The sequence below is a fragment of the Nothobranchius furzeri genome, chromosome 13 (genome assembly GCF_043380555.1).
Source record: "Nothobranchius furzeri strain GRZ-AD chromosome 13, NfurGRZ-RIMD1, whole genome shotgun sequence".
Taxonomy (NCBI): Eukaryota; Metazoa; Chordata; class Actinopteri; order Cyprinodontiformes; family Nothobranchiidae; genus Nothobranchius; species Nothobranchius furzeri.
This window is the reverse complement of record NC_091753.1, coordinates 49,359,647-49,383,013: the sequence shown is the minus strand read 5'-3', so window position 1 is coordinate 49,383,013 and position 23,367 is coordinate 49,359,647. Positions and strand designations below refer to the sequence as shown.

General features: G+C 40.9%; 1 protein-coding gene across 3 annotated transcripts in view; it reads right to left on the bottom strand.

Moving 5' to 3' along the window:
* Positions 1-587: 587 nt before the first annotated feature.
* cadm1b (cell adhesion molecule 1b) overlaps positions 588-23,367 on the bottom strand; it is a 274,258-nt gene continuing 251,478 nt past the window's right edge. For all 3 annotated transcript variants that reach the window (XM_054742548.2, XM_054742550.2, XM_054742549.2), the window contains 2 exons: positions 7,161-7,289; positions 588-7,022 (listed from right to left, as the gene is read on the bottom strand). In XM_054742548.2, the coding sequence (XP_054598523.1) occupies positions 6,904-7,022; positions 7,161-7,289 (248 nt within the window). In that variant the 3' untranslated portion in view covers positions 588-6,903. The remainder of the gene's footprint in view (positions 7,023-7,160; positions 7,290-23,367) is intronic.

Sequence of the window (23,367 nt, the reverse complement as noted above, 5' to 3'; positions counted from 1 at the left end):
ATGAATGATTAAAATGTGATTAATTACAAAACCTCTAATTAATTAGATTCATTTAAAAAAATAATATAAACACATTAGTAAATACACTATTGGGGACTGGACACATGAGTGTTATGGTGGCAGGAAACCACAGAAAAACACTATGTCCTCTTTTGTCCTGGAAGGGAATTGTTTTGCAACGCCCTGCTGCCTGAACAGAAGTTGGAATGTGAAAACCTTTCCGATACTCCGTGTGTGCCTCTCCGTTGCGGAGCTCACGGAGAAGTATAAATCAAGCTTTAGACTACGATTATAAGACCCTACATTTAAATTTATTTTTGATGGAAAAAAACCTCGTACTATATTCGGGTCAATACGGAAGTTAGATACATTTGAAAATTGTGCTCCCAGGGATTTTTGACCCTGATGGCCATCTGTTGGTAAGGTTTTACTCAAACATGATAATACAGATTGTTTGCAATGATTTAGGTATGAACAGCCCCATCACCTGGGAAAATAGGCACTTGAATAAATTATTTTTTTTTGTCTTGGTGAGAACAGCAAAGCAAAACCACCTTTTATTTGATCAAGTCACAAAGACACACCACTTTAAACATTGATATCTTTTTATTAAGACAAGTACTCTTCTGATTTTTTTTTCCTTTTGTAAAAATGTTGGTGCGAACCAATACAAAATATGTATGGTCATGTGAGAAACATCCTCTTCACTACACAAAGAAATAAAATGTCACCGGAAAAGTCCTTAAGATCCAAAAAAACCCAAAGGCTTCCCCCGTCCCTGCCTCTCACCCTCCCACCCTAAAGGGAAATTAAATTGAATCCAAATATCCAAGAAGTTACAGATCATTCAATAAACTTCATGTCACAGTAAATACACCATCTTCGATTATGGAAAGTAATGTGTGGGTCAGTGGAATGCGAACTGGACTGACTGGCTGTGATCACATCCTATAATAATTACTAAATAACCAATACCGTATGAGCGAGATGTGACTGTGGAAGAAGACGTTTCATCAACATCGTAGTGATTTCGTTAACACTGACTGTACATCGGTTTCGTCTGCTTAACAAATCTAGTTGTCTTTGTGAACTAGTTCTATGCAAAATAATTAACATTTACTGTTAACAGTGCACCATATTAAACACAGAAACATGTACAACTGAGAGGAAAAACCATGTACACCTTGTGATTTCTTTTTAGTTAGCTGTGGATCTACAATATATACTCGGGGCTTAAAGTTTGCATTCTACCTGAGATGCAAAAAAACACAACTATTAACACTCATAAACCTGAGAGAGCAAAGAAAAAAAAACATACTAAATATGTCCCCCCACCCCGCCCCAAAAACAAAAATTGTCCATTTTTTGAAACATTTTTTAGGAGAAACCATTAAAAGCATTAATTACCTTTTTTAAATATGAAAATATGAATATCAAAGCCCAGAATAGTTGTCATGCTTATTGTTATTTCCATGACAGCATATTTCTACAATCCTCACTTAAATAAAAAAAAAATTTCTAGGTTATTAATATTATAGCCGTAATCGCTGTATTATAGCCTTACCCTGGAAATATCCTAATAAAAATCAAATGCTGTGAATCTGGTTAGGAAAATAAATTCTGGTAACACTTTACATTTTTAAACATTAATTGTTGCATTATTAATCAAAGCTTAATAGAGTCCCTTTATTAACGTTCCTAAGTGTCCTTAAGGTTAGGAAAATGGGCCGAGGGGGTATTTGCTTAGTTATGCATCATGCAATTGCTAATACTGTACTCAATAGTTTATTAATTCTTAATAATGATTAAGTAACATTAATAAAGGGACCCTTGTTATAAAGTGTTACCAAAATTCCAGCCAAACTATTTTTTTTGTCTCAACTGAGTTGTGGCAAACACCTCCCTGAATAGACAAAGAAATCCCCTCCTTTGAGACTGAGCTAAATATTGTCTATATTTAGGAGATCCTACCTGGTATGTAAGTCTATGGGTGTTTGATTACAGACAACTTGGCTGATTATTGGCCTGAAAGACCAGACATATGTACAAGATATACTGTTGGAGTCTAACCATATGCCTCAAAGATTGTAGAAGGCACTAAAACTACGTCCTTCATGTTTTCCCCCTTTTTAAGTATCAACATTTTAAGGCAGTGGCTACCCATTTTCTATTTACCAGTCCAGGTATGTTTTTTTTATTTTTATGATTTTCTAATTGTATTGGTAAATATATCTACGGTATATATTCTCTTGCAAATTACCAAGAAGTTTTTATTTAATTTTTTTATCTGAGCTATGAGTCAAGAATTCACGTCGTCCATTTGGGTCGGTGGAGAAAGAGAAATTAGCAGCACCAAATAGCTTTATTGTGAAGGTTTGAAGCTGCGACATGAGAGAGAGAGAGAGAGCTGAATTCTTAAATTGTATACAGATATTTTAGATTTCTCTTTTGACCTTAGAGAAATTCAAAGCTGGCCCTAAGATGGAATGTTTGAAGAGATTTGCTGTGACTGAATTTTTTAACCTTATATACAGGCGAGGGCATAAAAAAAATTAATATTAAAAGAAAAAAATCTTCTGAGCCATCTGTAAATTTGTTATTGATACTTTATACATGAATAAAAGTAATCTAGTAGCGTCTCATGGGCACAACACAAAGTTAAGTCTAGAAAAACAATTACCGTAAATCCTCTAATACAGGCCCGGGCCTGTATTTGACTCAAGCTCATCAAGCTCCAGGCCTTTATTGGAAGGAGGGCCAGTATTAGAGGCAGGCCTCTATTTCTATTTGAGCAAAATGAACTAATGGTTCGCTGGAGTTTTTGACAATTAAAAGTGCGCCCACATTTTCAAAGTTAAACACATTTCTTTTAACAACGGTAGTTCCTGCTTCAGCCCTCTCCCCCCTCCCCCTGCGCAGCACCGCAAACTCACTGATGCGCCTGCAGCCTCTCGGAGTTCCTGCTGCTCTAAACATTAAAATAATTAATTCATTTTCTGTTCCTCACTTCTGATTACCTTCAATGGTGTCTGTTTGTTGCAACAGCAGGTACAAAAACTAACTTGTTTTTATTTGACTATTTTTCTGTCCTGTCTGTTTATTATCTTCCTGCATCTCCTCTCAATCCTAAAGAAAAACTGCTACCTGGGTTCATATATATTCACCTCATGAGTTACCTTTGAACTGCAGTTCTAAAAGATCTACCGACCGCAAAAACAGCGGAGCGCTTGCTGTTTGGCGGCTGTATCAGTGATCAGTGCGTCGGAGGACAAGGTGATAAGCGCAGCGTCCCGCTCCACAGCATGCAGCGAAACACATCAGGCGCAAATAAAAGACAGAAAACATTAAAGGAAATGAACTGACATGAACGATCGCGTGTTAAATTAGTTTTTGAGGTGGCGACACCTGATTGTTACTGTGGCCGTGCTCAGGAGGCAGATCTACCGACCGCGAAAACAGCTGAGCGCTCCCTGCTGTGATCTGTGTGTCGGAGGACAAGTTGATGCGCCCCGCTCCACAGCAGCGATACACATCAGGCGCAAATAAAAGACAGAAAACATTAAAGGAAATGAACCGACATGAACGATCGCGTGTCAGTACCTACGGTCTGGCACTTGAGTTTTACCCCCAAAAAGAGAATCTGATCATACGATAATTCAATAGGGAGCGTGGTTTCACAGACGCGGAAGTGATAGCGTCGGTGCTCTAGGAAACCCCCGAGCGTTCGAGCGTCAACAAAGTGACACGGAAATGCCGGGCTTTCCAGAAGTAAGTAAGATAACTTACTATGAGCTGATAGTTCGTTGGATTGATCGGTAGGTTGGAAACTCTGATCGTGAATCTGAAGAAACGATGACTGAGTGGTGAGCTGGAAAGGCGACTTCCGTTTATAGCCACGGTTTGTGACGTAGGTGCGACGTGAAGGGAATCCCCGCGAGGGGCATGCTGGGAGTCCCTACTTCGCGGATTTTCACCTATCGCGGCCAGGTCTGGAACGCATCTACCGCGATAAACGAGGGATTGCTGTAGTTCATACACCCCCTACTGCTGCTCCCCAGAGTGTTCTGCAGCATAATCAGCACGTTCTCTTTGAACTTGATAGTGTAATGACCTGGCTGGGGTTGTAAGCCAGGTGCATTCTGGGTATTGTGTTATATGTGTTTCCTATCGTTCTGCTAGTTCCTATGTGCTGATTTGCGTGTTGTGTGAGTGTTGTGTAAGCCACAGTGAAGGTGATGTGTGTTCTGTGGAGCGGGTTGAATTAGCATGGTTAACTGACACCGTGACTCTGTGTGGTAGGAGCGTGATAGAGGATCGTGTCTGTAGCGTTACAAAGCCTTGAAGAAAAGGCCTAAGAAAGGTCTGCGTGAACTTCTACTGCCTCCTGCTGGTTGATTTGGGGACTATAACCCTGCCGCTGGGACGCTCGTACTTGCTTGTTACCACATTCCACCCAAGAGACCGGCCATTATTTGCCTCCGCTGACTCAGACACCGGCCAGAATTGGAGACCCGGCCTTTAATTGAATACCGGCCTGTATTAGAGGATTTACGGTAAAACAGGTTTGGTTAACATTTTTGAGCTGAATAATTAGATAATCAGATAAAAATTGTGTTAAAGGTGTGGAACACTGAAAAACATTCTTTATTATTTCTGATTATAATCAGCCACTCTGATTTTTTCATTCAAGTTGAACATGAAAATAGTCTCCTACACCTATCTTCTGTGTTAGCTTCTGACAGAAAACGGACGGTGAATCTCTAGGATTTAAAAATCCTGACAGAGCTACGTCACACTCTCACTTAATATTCATGGACTCACTCATCTTGACCCATGACAGAGAATGCTGTTGTTGGTTTAGCATCCAGGAAACAGAGAATGTGTAGGCTAGTAGAAGCTAACTGTTAGCATTAGCAACTCAACAACATTGAACAACCCTTCCAGGCCTGTGTTATTGGTGGAGATGAAACATCGACATTGTGAAGCAGAGTCAGTGGTAGAGCCATGTTGCTGTTATCCAATCAAAGACGAGATGTCAAAATATTAGAGAACAAGACTACAAATCCTTTTCTAATGCTACTCTCTTCTCCAAGCTGAAACGCACTTCTGGGCACTCCCACACCCCCGAGTACGACTTACAAGGCATTTATCTTTACTAGAGACCACTGCAAATGTATTGATTAAACACGTTTTCCACACCTTTAAACATTTGAGTTTGGACCTGTGAAACCTAGCATTGTTCAAGTAATATTTACTAAATATTTACACTCAAATGCTCCTTACATTTGGTCCAAAAGTTGACCATCTAAATGGATTTATGGTCAGTGAACCAACTGCCTCTTTTTTGGCGTCATAATATAATCTGACTATTCTGACAGACTGTCTTTAAAGGGAAACAGGACACAGTGACTCTGATTCTGTTCATATGTAAAATTCCATGTGCCAATAAAGGTCCTTTTTGAATAAGTCTCTTCCTTCAGTCGTAATGCTAAGTAGCTGTTACCTATAACTTTTACAGATGCATTAAATCGGACGTAGATTCCAGCTATTACAACAGGATTGATTTGTTAGCAAAAGAAGCAAAAACACGTTCCAATACTTTTTCATAATTACCTGTAAATGATTATTTGAAATACTAAACAGCTCTGATTTGCAAAATCAAACTGAGTGCAGATGCAGCTGCCTAAGTCTATCGTGGGCATTCGGAGGGTGTTATTAAACCAGATGTGCTGCTGTGTAATCTACTCACAGAGACGGTAAAGAATAAGCCAGAGAGGAAATCAACGGCAGAAAAAGACACCAAATATTGACGTTTCAAAATAAAACATTAGCACACTCCGCAACACTGACAAAACCAGCAGTACCAGGTTAGATGCAGAGAATTGTTCATCAAATAAACTAAATGTTTAATGGCACCATGCACATTTATTTTTCAATAAATAGAGCCTGTAGAAATAATCACTGAATTTGGATTAAAAAGAGTCATTTTTACAATGGAAATATGTACGACTTGCCTGTTGAGTTTGACTCGTGCAGTCAGGCTAATAAAGCGATCAGATTCTGATGTGATTTAAAGCATCATGGAGGAAACTTTATGAACCTGGTCCCAGAGGAGTTCTGGCTGTAAAAGTCAGGGCTTGAAATCACTAAAGGGTCAGCTGCAGCTTGTGGCCTGGTTAGAGCACATATAACACAACTCCTGTTTCAGTTTTATGAGCGAATACATTCTAAGATAGGCATGATTACTCAAAGCGGTTACATAAGTAATCAACGTTGAACATGAGTTTGAAGAGACCGTGTGCCGTCGGAGCAGGGATTCGTCGAAACCAATCAGACCTGCATTTAAATGTGATGAACTTGCAGGCACCACAGGACTTGGACCCAGCAGGGAGACATGAGTTGACACTGTGTTTCGTTTACTAAACTCTGGAGATCCCAAAACAAAAAAATAAATAAAGAAAGAAAGAAAGAGGGAGAGAAATGTGCATGAACTGGCTTCTCAGATCTGGTAACATGAGCTAAAAGCTAACTGCAGCACAAACAGACAAAACACCAGACCCATCTTATCTCCTCTGAAAGCCAAAAGCAACAAAAGATCAAGGAGAAAAATTCAACCAGACAAGCATGGGAAAGAAAAAATAAAACAACAAAACCAACAAAAAAAAAAAAAAATAGAACAAGGCACAAAATTTTCTGTAAAACAATTAAACTGTACAGAATAGGACCCAGCAGTCCAGGGCAGGTCAGATAGGAGACTAAGCAACACCTCTTCTCACCGCGTGGCCATGCCAGTCCTACTTTCCGACTTTTTCCTTCCACCCTCTAACCCGAGCTGTCTCGTCACCAGTCAGAGTTGGACACAATCCTCCCACAGCGCCACCCCCTCCCATCCTTCTCTCCAGTTTAGATGTAATACTCCTTCTTCTCGTCTGAGTTGTTGTGTCCACCTTCTGCATTAATGATCGCCGTGTCTGCATCAGCTGCATCGTCTGCTCCTTTGGCTTCATGTGTGAAGTAAGTTCCTGCAAAAAGAGGACAGACAGATTATCACCACGCTTTATCTAACTCATCTCTTCAACTTCGATGCACATTTGCAAAAAAAGCATTTAAATTCATAACTTATGTTCAAGCAAGTATGACTGTATTTCTGGTGGTTTTACCTTTGTGTCTGGCGAAGTATCGACCAAGAACTATGAGCGCACAAAGGATCGCAAACATCACAACAGCAACCACTCCCCCAATAACAGCATGGTCAATCTTTGGTGGTGTTCCCTCTCCGGCTCTGGGGTCTAAAACAAGAAAAAGGACGATGACTAAAATGAATGTTCTCATTAGGAAAAAAAAAAACCATTTAGCCAGAAACAGTGCTACAAGTCTGGTCCACAGAGATGCAGATTCCTGTGAATGCTGGGGTGGTTTAGTTATTAGTTTGCCAAAAACAAACTTAGTTGGTCGTGTCTCAAAGCATTTAGGCAAGGACAAACTAAAAAAGTTGAAATATTTAAAAAGAATATTCAGAAATATGAAAACTCTTAAAGAAAGCCAATTAAACTTTGTTTTGTGTTGGAAAGTGGTCAACATAATGGTGATGGATCATTTACAATATAGATACATGTGTATGTATACATATAGGGCAGCAGTAGCTCGGGAGGTAGAGCGGATGGTCCAGTAGCCGGATGATGCCTGCTGATGGTAGCCGGAGGGACTGGTGGTACCAGTGCACGGCAGCGGCCCCCGCTAGTGCACCCCAGGGCAGCTGTGGCCACTTGGCAGCTTGGCTGCCTCATCACCACCAGCATGTGAATGTGTGGATGAAAGCAGGAATGACTGTTGTAAAGCTCCTTGGGGGGTTTCTAGGACTCTAGAAGGCACAATATCAAATATAGACCATTTACCCATTACCATATCTCTTTTCAACCAACATGCTTTTCACAAAAACATTTAAAGGTTCAGTCACCCCCACACTTCCTGTTTGAAAAGTGCACCTAAAGGAGGGGTCGCCTGGTGGTCCGAGAGGGAGCCACTGAGGCAGTGAGCGACAACTTTTTGGACGATTTTCAAAAGACGCGAGACGCAAAACTTGGTGACCAAAAAATCTGCAGATATAATAGTTTTGGTCTTACAATATTTGATATGTGGTATTATGACAAAAACCTTACAAAACACATGAATAGATTTCTCACATAAACATTTCCGGTCAGACTGGAAATCTCGTGATTTTCCACATGACTTCCGAGTAAATACAGCGAAAGATGGAAGAGTGCTGCATGCTGTCACGTTCTGATTGGCTACACATCACATTCAACAGTTGTTTATCTTTGAAAATCAGTTTAAGATAATCCAACACATCTGATCAATCTGATTTATGATTAGAGCAGTCGTGAGAGCTCTCAACACACCACACACATCAAGATATCCGATAAGATTATCTTTAGAGCCATTACAGTTATCAGGCATGCTCTTAAGATTCTTGGGAGGGCGGTATCGGGTCAAGAGTTGATGTGATTACCTTGTCGCGTGAACTGGGCTTCAGTTGTTCTGACACACCAGTTTGAACTAAAGAATCCTTAAGATGATTTATTCCTTTGTAGCAGGTGTATTGGAGCTTTAACACCTAAAATTTCAAACAATTAAAGCCTTTCATCCACTGCTTGAGCAGGTTGTCACATGTTCAGATTGATGTGTGTGATGTTACTCTGTTGGACCCGTCGTTTTACCTGAACATCGTCAGCGCTTTAAAGCTGCCCCCGAAATCCTTGAGTGAGCATGGTTGAAAAATGTTTTAAGACAGTTAATTCACCATGAAACAGTCGACAGTGTCTGCAGTTTCGGCGAGAATTCACACTCTTTAAGATACGCTGTGATTTAAGAGGCCATTTCTGGAAGTTATAGAGCTCAATCATCAGAAAGAGACACGTCTGGAGATAAATTGGCACCCGGTGTCCACATGTGAAGAAATACATGGCTGCCTCAGGTGTCAGAGAGTATCACTGTCCAGCACTTAGCCAGATTTATCCGTGCACCAAAGAAGAACACGGCAAAATCTGAAGCCTTTAAATTTCTAGTACTGGAATAGTTCAGAGGCATTTATCAATAGTCTATATCTGTGCACATTTGGACTGATTGGGGAGTGATGGGTGAGGGAATGGCTGCACTGTTCTTTGCTGCATGAGAGAGCAGCTCAATTTTCCATCAATTTCACTAGTCACGCTCTGAACTTGAGTGATTTTGATAAGATGAGCTGAGAGGGCAGAATTTCTAAACGCCGTGGAGGCGTAATTGAAGGGTCCGAAATACGACGGAGTCCCATCTCGGCCTAAAAACACCTTTTTCATGCTGCACACTCCCTGGATGTTGGACATATTCCTACAGTGAAACTAATTAACAAGAAAAGTTTGTTGTTTCACTTGAGCGCCCTCTTAAAATGTATTAATCATCGCGGAGGGCACCGTTGTCGTCGTGTGTGAGGCAGGGGTGTACAAGGCGCAGTTTGTTTACTGTATCAAGGACGTCACAAAGCACAGCTCTTTCCCAGACGAGATGAAATGGCCCGTGCTCCATGCTAATGAACATGCTCCCCACTAAACAGCCTGTGCACAGTCCTGTCTCATTTTCCCTCCGTTTTTCCCCTCCACCCCGCCCGACCTCACCTTGCTCACCCCTGTCTTTTCGTTTGACACGTCCAGAAGGAAACATGCAGGGTCTTGGCTGCCTCAGAGTACCGGAGAAGGAGTTTGATTTAACAGGCATACAAATTCACCAGGAGTCAGCAGCAAGACACGATCACACAAAAAAAAGTCAAACAATAACAGAAACCAACAGTATGTTTGGCTGCATTTCATGTTTCCTGCATTACCTACACAACTGAACTCTCGTTTTTTATTTACCAGTTTTGTTCATTGCAAAAAATATATATTTTTTGTAAAATTCAACATGACTTCATGCATGCAGTAAACATCGTTGCCATGCTCATTTTGATTCATTTTGTGGTCCTGATGCTGCACGCAACTTATTGTAAAGCGATTATGAGATGTGTTTGGAAATGCCACGCTGAGGTCCTAAGTGCATTGTAAGATGATTTAAATGTAAAGGTCAGTAGTCATGAGTACTGAGCCTGGAGCACATTTACACAAACATATTCAGTGCAGCACGTAAGGATAATATGTCAGACAGGGTGAGAATATGCTGCTGGTTGCTTAATGGTAAATGTGAGTAGCATTTTATAAAAGTTTGCTCATGTTGGAGAAAGAAAATAGTCTCCTCTACCTGTGGACTTATATTGTAATGAAGAACGTTTTACAAATGTTTCTGTGAGATCTGCACTAAACTGGAAACGTTTTGACAGCTTACTATTTTTTCAACACATCAAATAGGCAGTTTTGATGCATTGTGTAATTGTAAAGCAACACATAAACACAGTTAACTGTTATGTTTTGCTGCATTTAGTACTACAAATAAATAAAAATGCGGCTCAAGATTTTTTTATTTCCATTCATTAAGGAAAATAAAATTTTATACCTAACAGTATTTAGAGTAAATAATAAATATGCAAATCTAAATCTTAACTAAATACAAAGTGACTGTTCAGCTGATATGTCAATTAAACTGCTCTACAACAGAAGTAGCCTTTCAAAATAACATTTTGGGATCTCTTTTCCAGCTTGTGAGTAATTTTTGTATAAGAATGTGTGAGTGAACTTTAGCACGAATCATTTATCTGTGTTTGTGTCGTGATTGTACCTGCACATTTATAAAAAGATCAGTGGGTAAACAGACTCACAGTCTTGGATATGTTTTCACCATGCTTTTATTTTGGCAGGTTATTTCAGGTTTGAATTGGAATTTTAGTTAAATATTTTCTGTAAAATCATCACATTTACATTTTGATTGAGATATAGATGTAACTTAATGTTTAATTTTTTATTCTAAATAAATTAAAAATAAATCTATTTTTAATTTTATATTTTTCCTCCTAAACATGAATCTAAACACAAAATAGAACTCTGTTTAGATTTTTATAATAGTTTTATGTTTTTATTTATTAATTGTACAATCAGCACCCCATAGAGGCACTAAACCTTCCTGATTCATTTATTTATTTTTTACCTCAAATGTCGAGAACATCTGCTCTGAATGTTTTCTAGCCAGCAGTTTAATAATTGTGGAAGATCACCAAATATAACAGTAACTTATTTAAACCATAACTCTTTCAGAGTGTTTACTGCGATAAAATGTGCACACTGGAGACGGTTCACCACTCGCTCGGCAATACTGTGGATTCATTCAGAATTGATGGAAGGAAGAGAAAACGGTGTTATCAGGGAGCCTCATCTGCTGTTCTTGACATGTTGTAAACATGTCCAGCAGTAAGAGCCCCTCTGCAGCAAGAGCTCTCTGCTGTGATTAACACGTGTGAACAACAACTGCACGGAAAGTCCAGAGCGAACTGTCCACACAGTTGCCAGAAATGTCGGACGTTGATGTGTGGAAACAGCTATTGATTCAGAGAGCAAGAATTTCAGCAGGACCCAATTCCTTCAAGATGTTATCGGCTATTTGGTGACTTTGTCATGGAGTGGAGCTAAAGCCAGGACAGGACAGAGGCTAGGACAGCGGCTAGTACAGCGGCTAAGCTAATCCCCACAGAAGTCGATGCAGCTTAATGAACGTGGGAGGATCAAATAGATGGTGTTTCCTAATTAAGCATATGTGTTGTTAATGTTTAACTAAAACATACATGTGATCAAGATGAAAATAAGTGGCTTACATGCTTTAATTCACAGAATGTTTTTTGAAAATTTATTGATGCAATAAAACAACACATTCTCACTCCCAGCGCGTCAAAAACAAACGCTTGGTCATCCACCCTCCGCTTCAGACCCCCTGACGCCAAAAGTGCCCTTTTTCGTTACTTATGTGCGAAAAGGGGTTTTTCCCTTTTCTAAGTGCAGATCCCAATGCAGCATAAAACTGACGTGATGGGATATCCGCTGATGCGGCACCGAACCGCACCTAAACCATAACGTTTCACTATTTATAACCTTCCCCTCTCCCTCATCCTAACCTTAACCCTCTTGCTACCTGAAACGTTACTCTCACTGTGATCAAGCGTTTGTTTCCCACGCATTCTGACTGTCAATTTTCGTATTTGCCGCCCAAGGGGAACGTTAGAACATACCATCTGGCGAGGGGGAGGTTACAAATACCCTCTACTTTTAACCTCCACCGTGGTAGTTGAAACCTCCCCCTCGCGTTGGCTCGGTCCAAACCCGACCATTGACAAGGTGGCTCCAGCCGTTCACTTCATAAAGCCGGCTTTTAGAGCGACCGACACATCACTAACGTGTTCGCTAGCAAGATGGTTAAGGTTAGGATAGGGGTGAGGTGAAGGTTAAATAAGAGGATAAGGTTAGGGTGAGGTACGATGAGCTTGTTTGGTGCCCTGGCTGCGGACATCCCATCGAGTCAGCGTAACGCTGCATTGGGATCTGCAGTCAGAAAAGGGAAAAACCCCTTTTCGCACATAAGTAACGAAAAAGGGCACTTTTGGCGTCAGGGGTCTGAGGCGGAGGGTGGCTGACCAAGCGTTTGTTTTTGACGCGCTGGGAATGAGAATGTGTTGAATAAAAACACCTCTCTGTTCAGTTAATTATTAGAAATTAATGGCTACAGATGCAGATTTGCCAGCTTGAGTTGTATCCATGACAACAAAACAACTCATCCACTCACAAAAGCCTCTTGTACCATGCCATACCCAGCAGGAACTGCCGTGTGGAGGACCTGCAGGAATAGACCCTGCAGGCGTGGACCAGGAAGTGGGACGAAAACCGCAGGAGCGACGCGAGGGAACCAGGAGTGGCAGCAGGTACTCGACCACGGTTCTGAGCACATGACTCCACATTTAATCCCGAAATCCCATGCAAACTTTGCAATAAAACATACATAGGAGAAACCGGATGCCAACTCAACACACGAACAATAGAACATAGAAAGGAGTGTGAGAAAGAGGCAAGTCGAAAACACACAAGAGCAGCAAAAGAAGAAGCAAAAAGTACAATAAAGAAGTCAGCCGTAACAGATCACTGCACAAGAGAAAACCATATAATGGACTGGGACAACACAAGGATCATAAACACCGAACAACAGAAAAACAAAAGATGGATTAAAGAAGCAATCGAGATAAGGAGACGTGATTGTGGGACAATGAACTGGGACCAGCGCTGGACTGACCATAGGGCATAGCGGGCAACTGCCCGCTGGGCCGACCCTTTCATCTTTTATGGGCCGGAGTCTGTTTTTTTTTTTTTTTCCTGGCCTCTAGTTGTTGCGGACAACTTGTCCGCGCCGCCCCACGCGACGCCTCGTAAAAGTTGGTGGATTGGCCAATTGGTAATAATACACTCTGGGCTGGACCAATAGCCAGAGGTCTGATGCACCCGCCAGTTGTTTGTGAATCTCAGTAAACAGACAGACGAGCTTTACAAAATGGAGAACAAAAAACGGAAAGGAGGAGCGGAGAAAATTCGACTAAAAAAGAAACTGGCCCTTCAGGCTGATGCTGGCACATGTGTTAAAATCTCACAGTTGTTTGGTAGTGAAGGTTCAAGTAAAATCAATTTAGGAAGTGATGGAGCCTCAGCCCAGCGACAGGTTGGAGAAGAAAAGAGGGAGGAGGAGGAGAAACCCGAGCCGGTGTTGTGCCATAAATTGACTCGCTGCCAAAAAATGATTAGCCACCGCGGGATCGCGCATGGTTAGGTAATTGCATTTCTAGACAAAATTCCCCAGGATTTCGCCCTAAAACTCAGCATATCTAGCAATATGGACATTCAGAAAGCAAAGATAACCTCTTCCGGTACTTAAACAGATGTTTATCGCGGATATTAGTGTGGCAGTGTTTGTGGCACCCTGCGCGGGAGCACGAGGACGTGCTTGTGGAAAGAGGGAGGAAGATGTGGCAGTGTGAGCGTCCACAATGTCCCGATTGATGATGCGCCCTGGCTACTTGGTTAAGGAGATGCCCCCTTTGGCTGACTGGTTAGAGCGTATGACTCTCATCCGGGAGTCTGGGGATCGAATCCCGCCCGGGCACTCCTTTCTGCACCTTGCCACATTAGTTTTTCCAGTTCGGAAGTTGTTTTAAGTGTTGCTATTTGTCTTAAACGTTCACAATGAGGATATATTAATCCTTTTTGCAATATTTGCGATTGAAAGATGGTTTGTGCCACAAACTTTGTGATAAGAACTGGCTTTCTTTATGTTACAGCCTTGATACTAAAAAAATAAATAAACATTGTAAAATGGCACCCTGTATTGAATGTAAACGTTGTATAAATGGAAATAAACAATTCTCCAGCGATTTAATTTTTTCCCCTTCCTTTCTTTAGTCCACTTGACATGGAGCCACAGTTAACTAGTTTGGGGCACATTTTTACTTGAAAAAAAGTATTTAAAATGATCAAGCTTTGGCTTTAATGACACTGTGTAGGTTACTATCTATACATTACGTTGCTCTATTTAAAAGTAACAAGATAAAAGCACTTCAGCACATAAAATTAAGATTGTCACTTGCCAAATAGACTACACCCTCCCATTTACCTATAAGAAATGCCTCAAAATATCTTTAAATTCTTTATTGATGATTTAATTGTAGACAACTAAAATGGCATTTTACTTGCCAAAAAGTGATCGAATTGCTAAGATTTTCATGGAGGCTAAAATTGACCAAATAAGGGTTTTATGTTTTATCTGTTGATGTTACTGTACTCATACTGCCTACTGTGTCATCAAAAACACCCCAAAAATGGCACAAAAAAAAAAGAAAAAAAAAAAAGAAAATAATTTCCCTTGCCAAAAATTGATTACAGTGTCCTGGTCACGTGTAAAGGGTTACATTTACCTAAATATTACTTTATTTATTATCTCTTGATGTTATTAGTGCCATCACAGGATGCTGGGTGTCTTCCACATTCATAAACACCTCAAAAATGGCAACAAATGATAATTTCCCTTGCCAAAAATTGATCACAGAGTCCTGGTCACCCATAAAGGCTTAAATTGGCATAAACATTACTTCATTTATTATGATGCTGGGTGTGTTCCACAATCATATTCGAATAAACATGAAAATATTCCGTCCGAATATCTGTTTCTTGTTATAACAGCTAGAAGGATTTACAGTTAAAATAGGAGAAACACATGACTCCCCAGGAAGGGTCGTAACACCACTTGCCTCATGCACATAAGTGAACAAATCAAAGCAGCATGGAGACACTCCGTCTCCAACCACCTCTCAGGCAGCAGCCTGCACTCCCAAGTTCTACACGTCACCAGAACATAAACAACCACAACACAATAAAAGCAGTGTTATACAAAATGGAAGGCCTGTAGTGTTTATTCTCTTACAGTAACAACTTATCAATTTTTTGGAGGAATTTATTTGAGAATTTTTTGGTTTTTAGTAATTGTGCAATAGAAAAGTAATCGCTAGATTAATTATCTAAATAGTCATTAGAATAGTCGACTATTCGATAAAATAATCGTCAGAATAATCATTTTAAAAATAATCAGTTACCCCCAACCCTACTTTTTAGAATACCAGGATAGGAAGGATGGTGTAGGTTTACGTTTATTAGATTGATACATAAATACTACCAATAAGAAAGTGTACGTAGGTGTGTGTCAGAAACAGCGTAAGGCTTAATGTCTTTTCCAAAAAAAACAGGTGATGGGCCGGTCTCCAGTCAAAATGCCCGGGCTGAATTTTTGTCCCAGTCCAGCCCTGACTGGGACGATGGAGTTTATACGTTGGACTGCGCATGGGACTGCACCGTCGGAGAGGGGAGAGCGGGCAGCAGAGGGCGACAACGTCCTCTGCTGCCCGCGGATAAACGGAGAAGGAAGTGACGCCACCATCAGCGTCAGCCTGAGGAAGTCTGCAGCCGCAGACGATACATAGCGACAAAACAGGTAACGAAACTGCTCTGTGTTTTAAAAAAGAACTACAGCATGGAATTAGAACCACGACACAGCATGAGCACACCTAAGATGCATCTATTATTCTATTAGTGATATAGATGTAAAATCAGGAGTTTTCTCAGACAGAATTATTATCCATTGGGAGTTCTGGAACTCCGACTATTTAGCACCGTGGTGACAGAAGGCTCACCACTGCTGTTGCTTTTGGTGAACACGCTGAAAAAGACCACTGCAGTGGCTGAAAACATCGTGTTTGTGTCTTTTTATTATGGAAGATATTGGTTTTGTCCTCTTCAGCAAAATATCTCATGAACCGATGCACTTACTTTAAAGTGGGGCTACACTATCTATTAATGACTTAGCATGACTGGTGAGTTGTTTTCTGAGGGGAAAAAGCTCTGGCGTTCTGTTTCTGGAGGTAGAATTTAGCCTGGGGACTGAGGGGCTGAAAACAGCAGGATTTCAAGTCATAATTATTAATATTCCTACACATGCCTACATCTCGCCTCTGATTGGCTAACAGCAGTGCAACTTCCACTGACTACAATCAGCATTGCAAAGCTGATGTTTTATCTCTACAACTAACAGAAGCCTGAAGGGGTTCTGCTGTGTTGTAGAGTTGCTAATGTTAACAGTTAGCTTCTACTAGCCAAGATGCTCCCTCCTGGAAGCTAAATGAACGACAGCCTGAAGAAAGTTCCTGAATGCTATTTTACAGAAAGATGTAGATCTGACTGGCTTGTTCTGACCCGAGAATTTCCTCGTTTATTTTCTTTTGGCGACTAATGCAGGTAAAAGGTTAGAGGACTTAATTCATGTTGAGCACGCAAAACTCTGTGTGACAGATCACGTTTAGACAAAAAAACAAAAAAAAACAAAACAAGATTCATCATATTAGCAGATCAAAAAAATGGCAAAACATTTTTTATTGACCATAGGGAGCCGAAGTCACGCCCATCTACTTCTGGACCATGGGTCTCCATCTAAAAAGGCTAGGTTATCCAGAGTTATCTCTGTAGTTATGCTGCTATAGGCTTAGACTGCTGGAGGACACACTGACCACTTTCCACACTCAACTACTTTCTTCTACAATCTGCTCTTTAACTGTACTATTTCCTGCTATTTCAGCTGTTAACTTTATTTTTTCTCTAAGTGTTTTTCGCCCCAGAAGAAGCTATAATGATGTTCTGCTGAGCTGTGGTAGCCTCATGGAGGGGGTCATCGGCTTGAACACTGCTGCTAACCCCTTAAACATTCTCCCTCTCCTGATAACATTTTACTTTCTTTGACATTGAATGTGCTACTACTAGTATACCAGTTAAATTATAGATTCACTAGGATAAATACAATAAAGTTGATCTCTGACTAAATAGAATATTTACTAAGAAATCACAATGTAACCATAGAAATATTACTTGGTATATATGTTGTGTGTGTGTGTGTGTGTGTGTGTGTGTGTGTGTGTGTGTGTGTGTGTGTGCGCGCGCGCGCTCTGTCTTCTCGATCCCCAGTGAGTCGTGGTGGATGGCTGCTTAAACTGAGCCAGGATCCTCTGGAGGGTTCTTCTTGTTAAAATTGAGTTTTCCTCTCCACTGTCGCTAAATGCTTGCTTAGTATGAGGACTGCTGTAAATACATTGACACTAGTCAGTGACTCGATGCAATTCGCTGGGTTCCTTATATAAGAAACTTTTAGTGATGCACCGGTATGAAATGTTTGAGCCGATACCGACATCCGGTATTAAGATCACTGTTATGGCCGATGACCAATATTTGCTGATACCGATATACTGTCATTAATACTTCTAAAATCAGGAGATGTTGTATAGAATGAAAATTATTAAAGCTGGATTTACATTATGTACACACAACACACACATTTACGATTCTGAGATGATTTCATTCACTGTTCAAATGACTAAATTACACATCACCCCCTCACCCTCAAACAGGCAAACAAATGAAGCTGAGATGGAAAAAAATATCGGTTGTTAATATCGGCCCGGTTTTATTTATCGAACCAATACCGATATGTTAAAAAATGACCAACGTCGGCCAATACGGACATTGATGCCAATATATTGTCCATCCCTAGAAACTTTTTTACTGATTGGCTTAATGAACTGACCTGTATTGGAATGTTTACTGTGTGAAGTGCCTTGAGATGACTCTTGTCATGATTTGGCACTATATAAATAAACTTGAATTTAATTGAATAGTCATTCTAATTAGCAACTTTTACAAGCTGATAAATCTCAAAGAACGTGACTGGCATGGTCAAACCACCCATCATTACGTTTCATATACAGTGGGGCAAAAAAGTATTTAGTCAGCTACCGATTGTGCAAGTTCTCCCACTTAAAATGATGACAGAAATAAATTCTTTAAAAATCCTGCCATGTGCATTCATGGATTTTTTTTCACATTCTGTCTCTCACAGTTGAAGTGTACCTATGATGTGAATTACTGATCTCTATCATCATTTTAAGTGGGAGAACTTGCACAATCGGTGGCTGACTAAATACTTTTTTGCCCCACTGTAAATTGCAGTACAACATTTGTGCGATTCAGGGTGTAAGGCAAAGTGGATTAGAAAATAGTGTTTTTAGCCCCATTGAAACACATTTATTTTTTCGTTCTTCTGGGGACCCATGAGCCGACCGGATAGGGAGGAGACTTAGGCTCCCTGTTAGCCTCAATTTCCTAATCAGTAGCTGAGAAGCCTTTAAAACACATAATGTAGGCTAACTGACCACAGAAAATCTTGCAGTATTTAAAGAAATATTTGGAAAAAGGGAAGTTTTAACTTTCAGAGACAGTTTTGCATCTAACCCCAATTTCTGTTTTGCTTAAATTAAAAATGCTGCCATTTATCCCTCTTAATGTGTGGATTAGTTTGTCATTCAGCACTTCAACAAATCCAGGATTAAGTTTCCTTTGCGACTGCCCATGCTCTGCGTACTGTTTTTGCATTTATAATAACAGACTGCTTAAAGAAGGACGCAAACCTCCAAATGCGAGACGGTATTATTACAGCGGCCATTGTGGCCTCGCACTTGAATGAAGTAGAATTTGATTATGTGTATAATTTGGCTGGCTGGTGTCCATATCTTCTGCAGAGCTCTCCCTGCTCGCAGCTTCATCAGAGAGCGCTGACATGCCCACACCGACGTCCTGACAGGATGTGCACAGCCGTGGGGATTTATGGGAGAATAAAGAGGATTTGCAACTGATGCCTGTGTCTGCGTGGCGGGGGGAAATCTGCTCCGCTCAAGTCCCAGTGTCACATGCTTTACGGCTGCACCTTTCCATCTCTGCTCTGGAATGACTAATTGCTGCTCTGGTCAGTAACGGAGCATCTTATTAAACCCCTGCTGTCAGCGAGGAAGCCGGAGCAGCAGAATGGTCGCTGGGCTGATTACAAGGCCAGATCAGTTCAGTTTTCATATCATTTTTTCCTTTGAGTAGTTTTCCACCAATATAATTAGGCATATCTTCCACACGTGCAGAAACACCCACACAGATAACAGTTTATAGATGAGCATAGCTGCAAATGTAACAATGCCTCTTGATTTGATGGAAGGAAAACCATTTCTTGTCACTGTCTTTTAGACAATAAGGCATAATAAACTCAATTAAATAAATTAACCATTTAACTGCAAGGAATTGAGGGTTTTAGCCAAGATAAGAATATAGAGAAGAACCAAGACAATGTGAACCAAATAATAATAATTATAAGTAGTTCATTTTTCTTTAACAGAATGTAATTTGGACCAACAGATTTCTTGATCAGGGTTCCGAAACACTGGGCCAAGAACGCTTACCTTTTAGCTCTAAATTATAATTTTATCTGTGAATATTTTTATTATTGTGCTCTCATGTTTGTTGTGTCTTCTAATGCTAAATGTAAAGCACATTGAATTGCCCCTGTGTTTGAATTGTGCTATATGAATGACGCTGCCTTGCCTTACCAGTGTCTGTATCATTCACACTCAGAAGACTACATCTTAGCCCCAATAATTTACTGAGAATAATGGTTAAAAAGACAATGTGCATTTTTTACCATGAATTTCTGGAAATATCCATCAAAATGTTGAAAATGAACGAAATGATGCCCAGTTGTGGAACAATAATTGTGGCTTCGTGACATATAACCATAAAAATCAGGTCTGATTTGTAACAAACGGTTACAAAACTTTTGTCATTCTTAAATGTTGCTGTCTTACACATTTACCTCTTCACTTGTTGCCAGTGATGAAGGGGAGTCTGATGTGCTTGTTGTTTTGACCCTAATGGGCATCCGTTGGTAAGGTCTTACTCCAACACAAAAACACTGCCTGCTTGCAATGATTTAGGTATCTTCTGCCCCCTACTGCCAGGAAAAATACACACTGTCACTTTAAACATTATTACCCTACACGATAGGCCCGTTTACACTAGAACATTTGGGTACCAGACTTTGTTGGTGTTAGAGTTATTAACACTGACACTGGTGTTAAATTATCAACTCCAGAAGTTGTTTTTTTAACACTTCTGAGTTACTTGGTACTTCAACTCTTTTAACTCTGAGTTAAAAAAAGTTTTAAGTACCGGGGTGCAGCAGTGGCAGTTGCCGAGGCAAAATCTCGGGCGTGGGAGGAGTTTGGTGAGGCCGTGGAGAAAGACTATCGATCGGCTCCAAAGAGGTTCTGGCAAACTGTCCGGCGCCTCAGGAGAGGAAGGCAGCAACTCGCTCACACCGTTTACAGTGGGGATGGGGAGCTGCTAATGTCAACTGAGGCTATAGTCGGACGGTGGAAGGAATAGTTTGAGGAGCTCCTCAATCCCACCTATGCACATTCCAAGGAGGAACCAGAGCCGGGAGACCTGGGGATGGACTGTCCAATCTCGGGGGCATAAGTTGCTGAGGTAGTCAAACAACTACACAGCGGCGGAGCCCCGGGGGTGGATGAGGTTTGTCCTAGGTATCTCAAAGCTATGGATGTTGTAGGGCTGTCATGGTTGACACGTCTCTGCAGCATTGCGTGGTCATCGGGGGCAATTCCTGTGGAGTGGCAGACCGGGTTGGTGGTCCCCATCTTTAAGAAGGGTGACCTGAGGGTGTGTTCCAACTATAGGGGGATCACACTCCTCAGCCTCCCTGGAAAGGTCTACTCCAAGGTACTGGAGAGGAGGGTCCGATCGATAGTTGATTCTCAGATAGAGGAGGAGCAATGTGGTTTTCATCCTGGCCGTGGAACTGTGGACCAGCTCTATACCCTTGCAAGTGTGATGGAGGGGGCATGGGAGTTTGCCCAACCAATCCACATGTGTTTTGTGGATTTGGAGAAGGCTTATGACCGTGTCTCCAGGGGCACCCTGTGGGGGACGCTCCAGGAGTATGGGGTGGGTGGCTTTCTGTTAAGGGCCATTCAGTCCCTTTACCAGAGGAGCGTGAGTTTGGTCCACATAGCCGGTAGTAAGTCCCAGTGTTCCCAGTGAGGGTTGGACTCCACCAGGGCTGCCCTTTGTCACCGGTTCTGTTCATTACCTTTATGGACAGAATTTCTAGGCGCAGCCGTGGTGTGGAGTGTGTCGAGTTTGGTGGCAGGGGAATCTCGTCTCTGCTTTTTGCGGATGATGTGGTCCTCCTAGCTTCATCCAAAACTTGTATTTTGGTGATTCTGTGAGAATTATGACTCAAAAACCTCTCATGAATCATTTCAAATTCTGTTGTTTTTGGATTTTTCTTCTATTTCATAAAGAAAAAACTGTGACTTTATGAGAATATCTATCAGTTTGTTGTGATTCTATTCATTTAGGATTGACACTTCAGCCTTTGTCTGCGTTTTGTCCATTGTCCTTTAAACCCACACAGCACATAAGCTGTCAGACACAAAGACTGGACCGAAAGGGTGTACAAACAGCAAAAGTCCAAAGAAAACCTCCAATAATGACTTTAAAGTCTGGTTCCTTGGAAGAAAAAAAAAATTATTTAAATTTTTTTCTCATGTAGCTTTTGTCCTCTAATCCACATACCAGTGAGTGTTTCGTGGAGAAAAGCAGGGTTAAGTGTCTCGTCCAAGGACACTTTGACACGTTCTCAGCTGAATCTGAAAGCTGCTGCTTGTCTGTTAATTAGAGTCACAGAGTTCATCATGATCAAACAAAACAACTCCATTTTGGTGCCACATATCCAGTGAAGGTCTGACAACAGTTGAACGGAGAGTCCGGGTGAAAGCTTTTTGTTCAACGAGCAAAATTTACACTTGTCCTTCTCCTTTGGTGAGCTTTCACCCAAGAGGAGATCAAGACGAGGGGAAAGGTCGACGAATCAATAAAAATCTCCTTCTAAAGCAGCCAGCAGCGATGCGCTCCAAAGGAAGTCTTTACGGCGAGAAGATGAGGTCACAGTTTGAATGAACTGCAACATAACGGTGAAACCCTAACACGCTAAAAGACTTCTGAGAGTTATTTACAACTTCATGAAAGAAATTATGATAGCAATGCAGCGAAAAAGTCATTTCAACTTCAGGGTGTGCTGGCACTGCTTCTCCACTCCCGAGAGACCAATTAAAATAAACCATTTAAATATTTTCTCTCTTTAATAACCGTTTAAAAAGGGGCGAAACGTCTGCAGGTCAAAAAGAAAATACTAATTATCATTTCTAAATGATTGTTTTTCTTTTAGTAGCAAGATAGTTGGAACAGAATCAAAGGGATATGCAAACAGAAATTATGAATCTATGCTTCAAACTTTGCTTTCACACAAAATAATTTTACAATAGCGACTGAAGCTCGGCAGCCCTTTGACGTTTTAGATGGCATCTTTTTCAAGGTGGTCTTATGAGATTTCACCTCATGCTTCCTGGAGCTTCTATAACAGCGTGGACTTGTTTTATAGCGTTTTTCTCCGTACCGTAAGAGGCAAGCTGCTCAGATGAGGAGACATTGCAGTCAGGACTGGTTGAGTTTACCCCGTAAACGTGATTTTTATCTTGAGAGTCGCTCTATAAATTTGTTTCTTCTCCTTCTTCAAGTGATCCCAAACGTTACAGTAATGTTGTATTTATCTGTTTATGTGAAACTCAGAGAGTCAAACGTCCCTCGTGGCAGAAGCATCAACACCTCTCTAACTGTGAGTTCTGCTCTCCGGTCTGTAAGGTGCAGTCCAGAAACCACACTCACGCTAGATTTGTCTTTATTTGCTTGCAAAGCTCTTTATGGTAGTTAAATCCAGCTTAGTGCTTTCTATAAACCCCAGCTTTGCTAACTCCAGGTCTCCTTTTAACTGAGTTTAATTGCACTGCAAAATCGTTTTAGCATCATTTTTTAATGGGACATGCATTAATAAAAGATGACAGACAAGAATTTACCCCAAATTTGGTTATTATGCAGCAACAGCATTAGA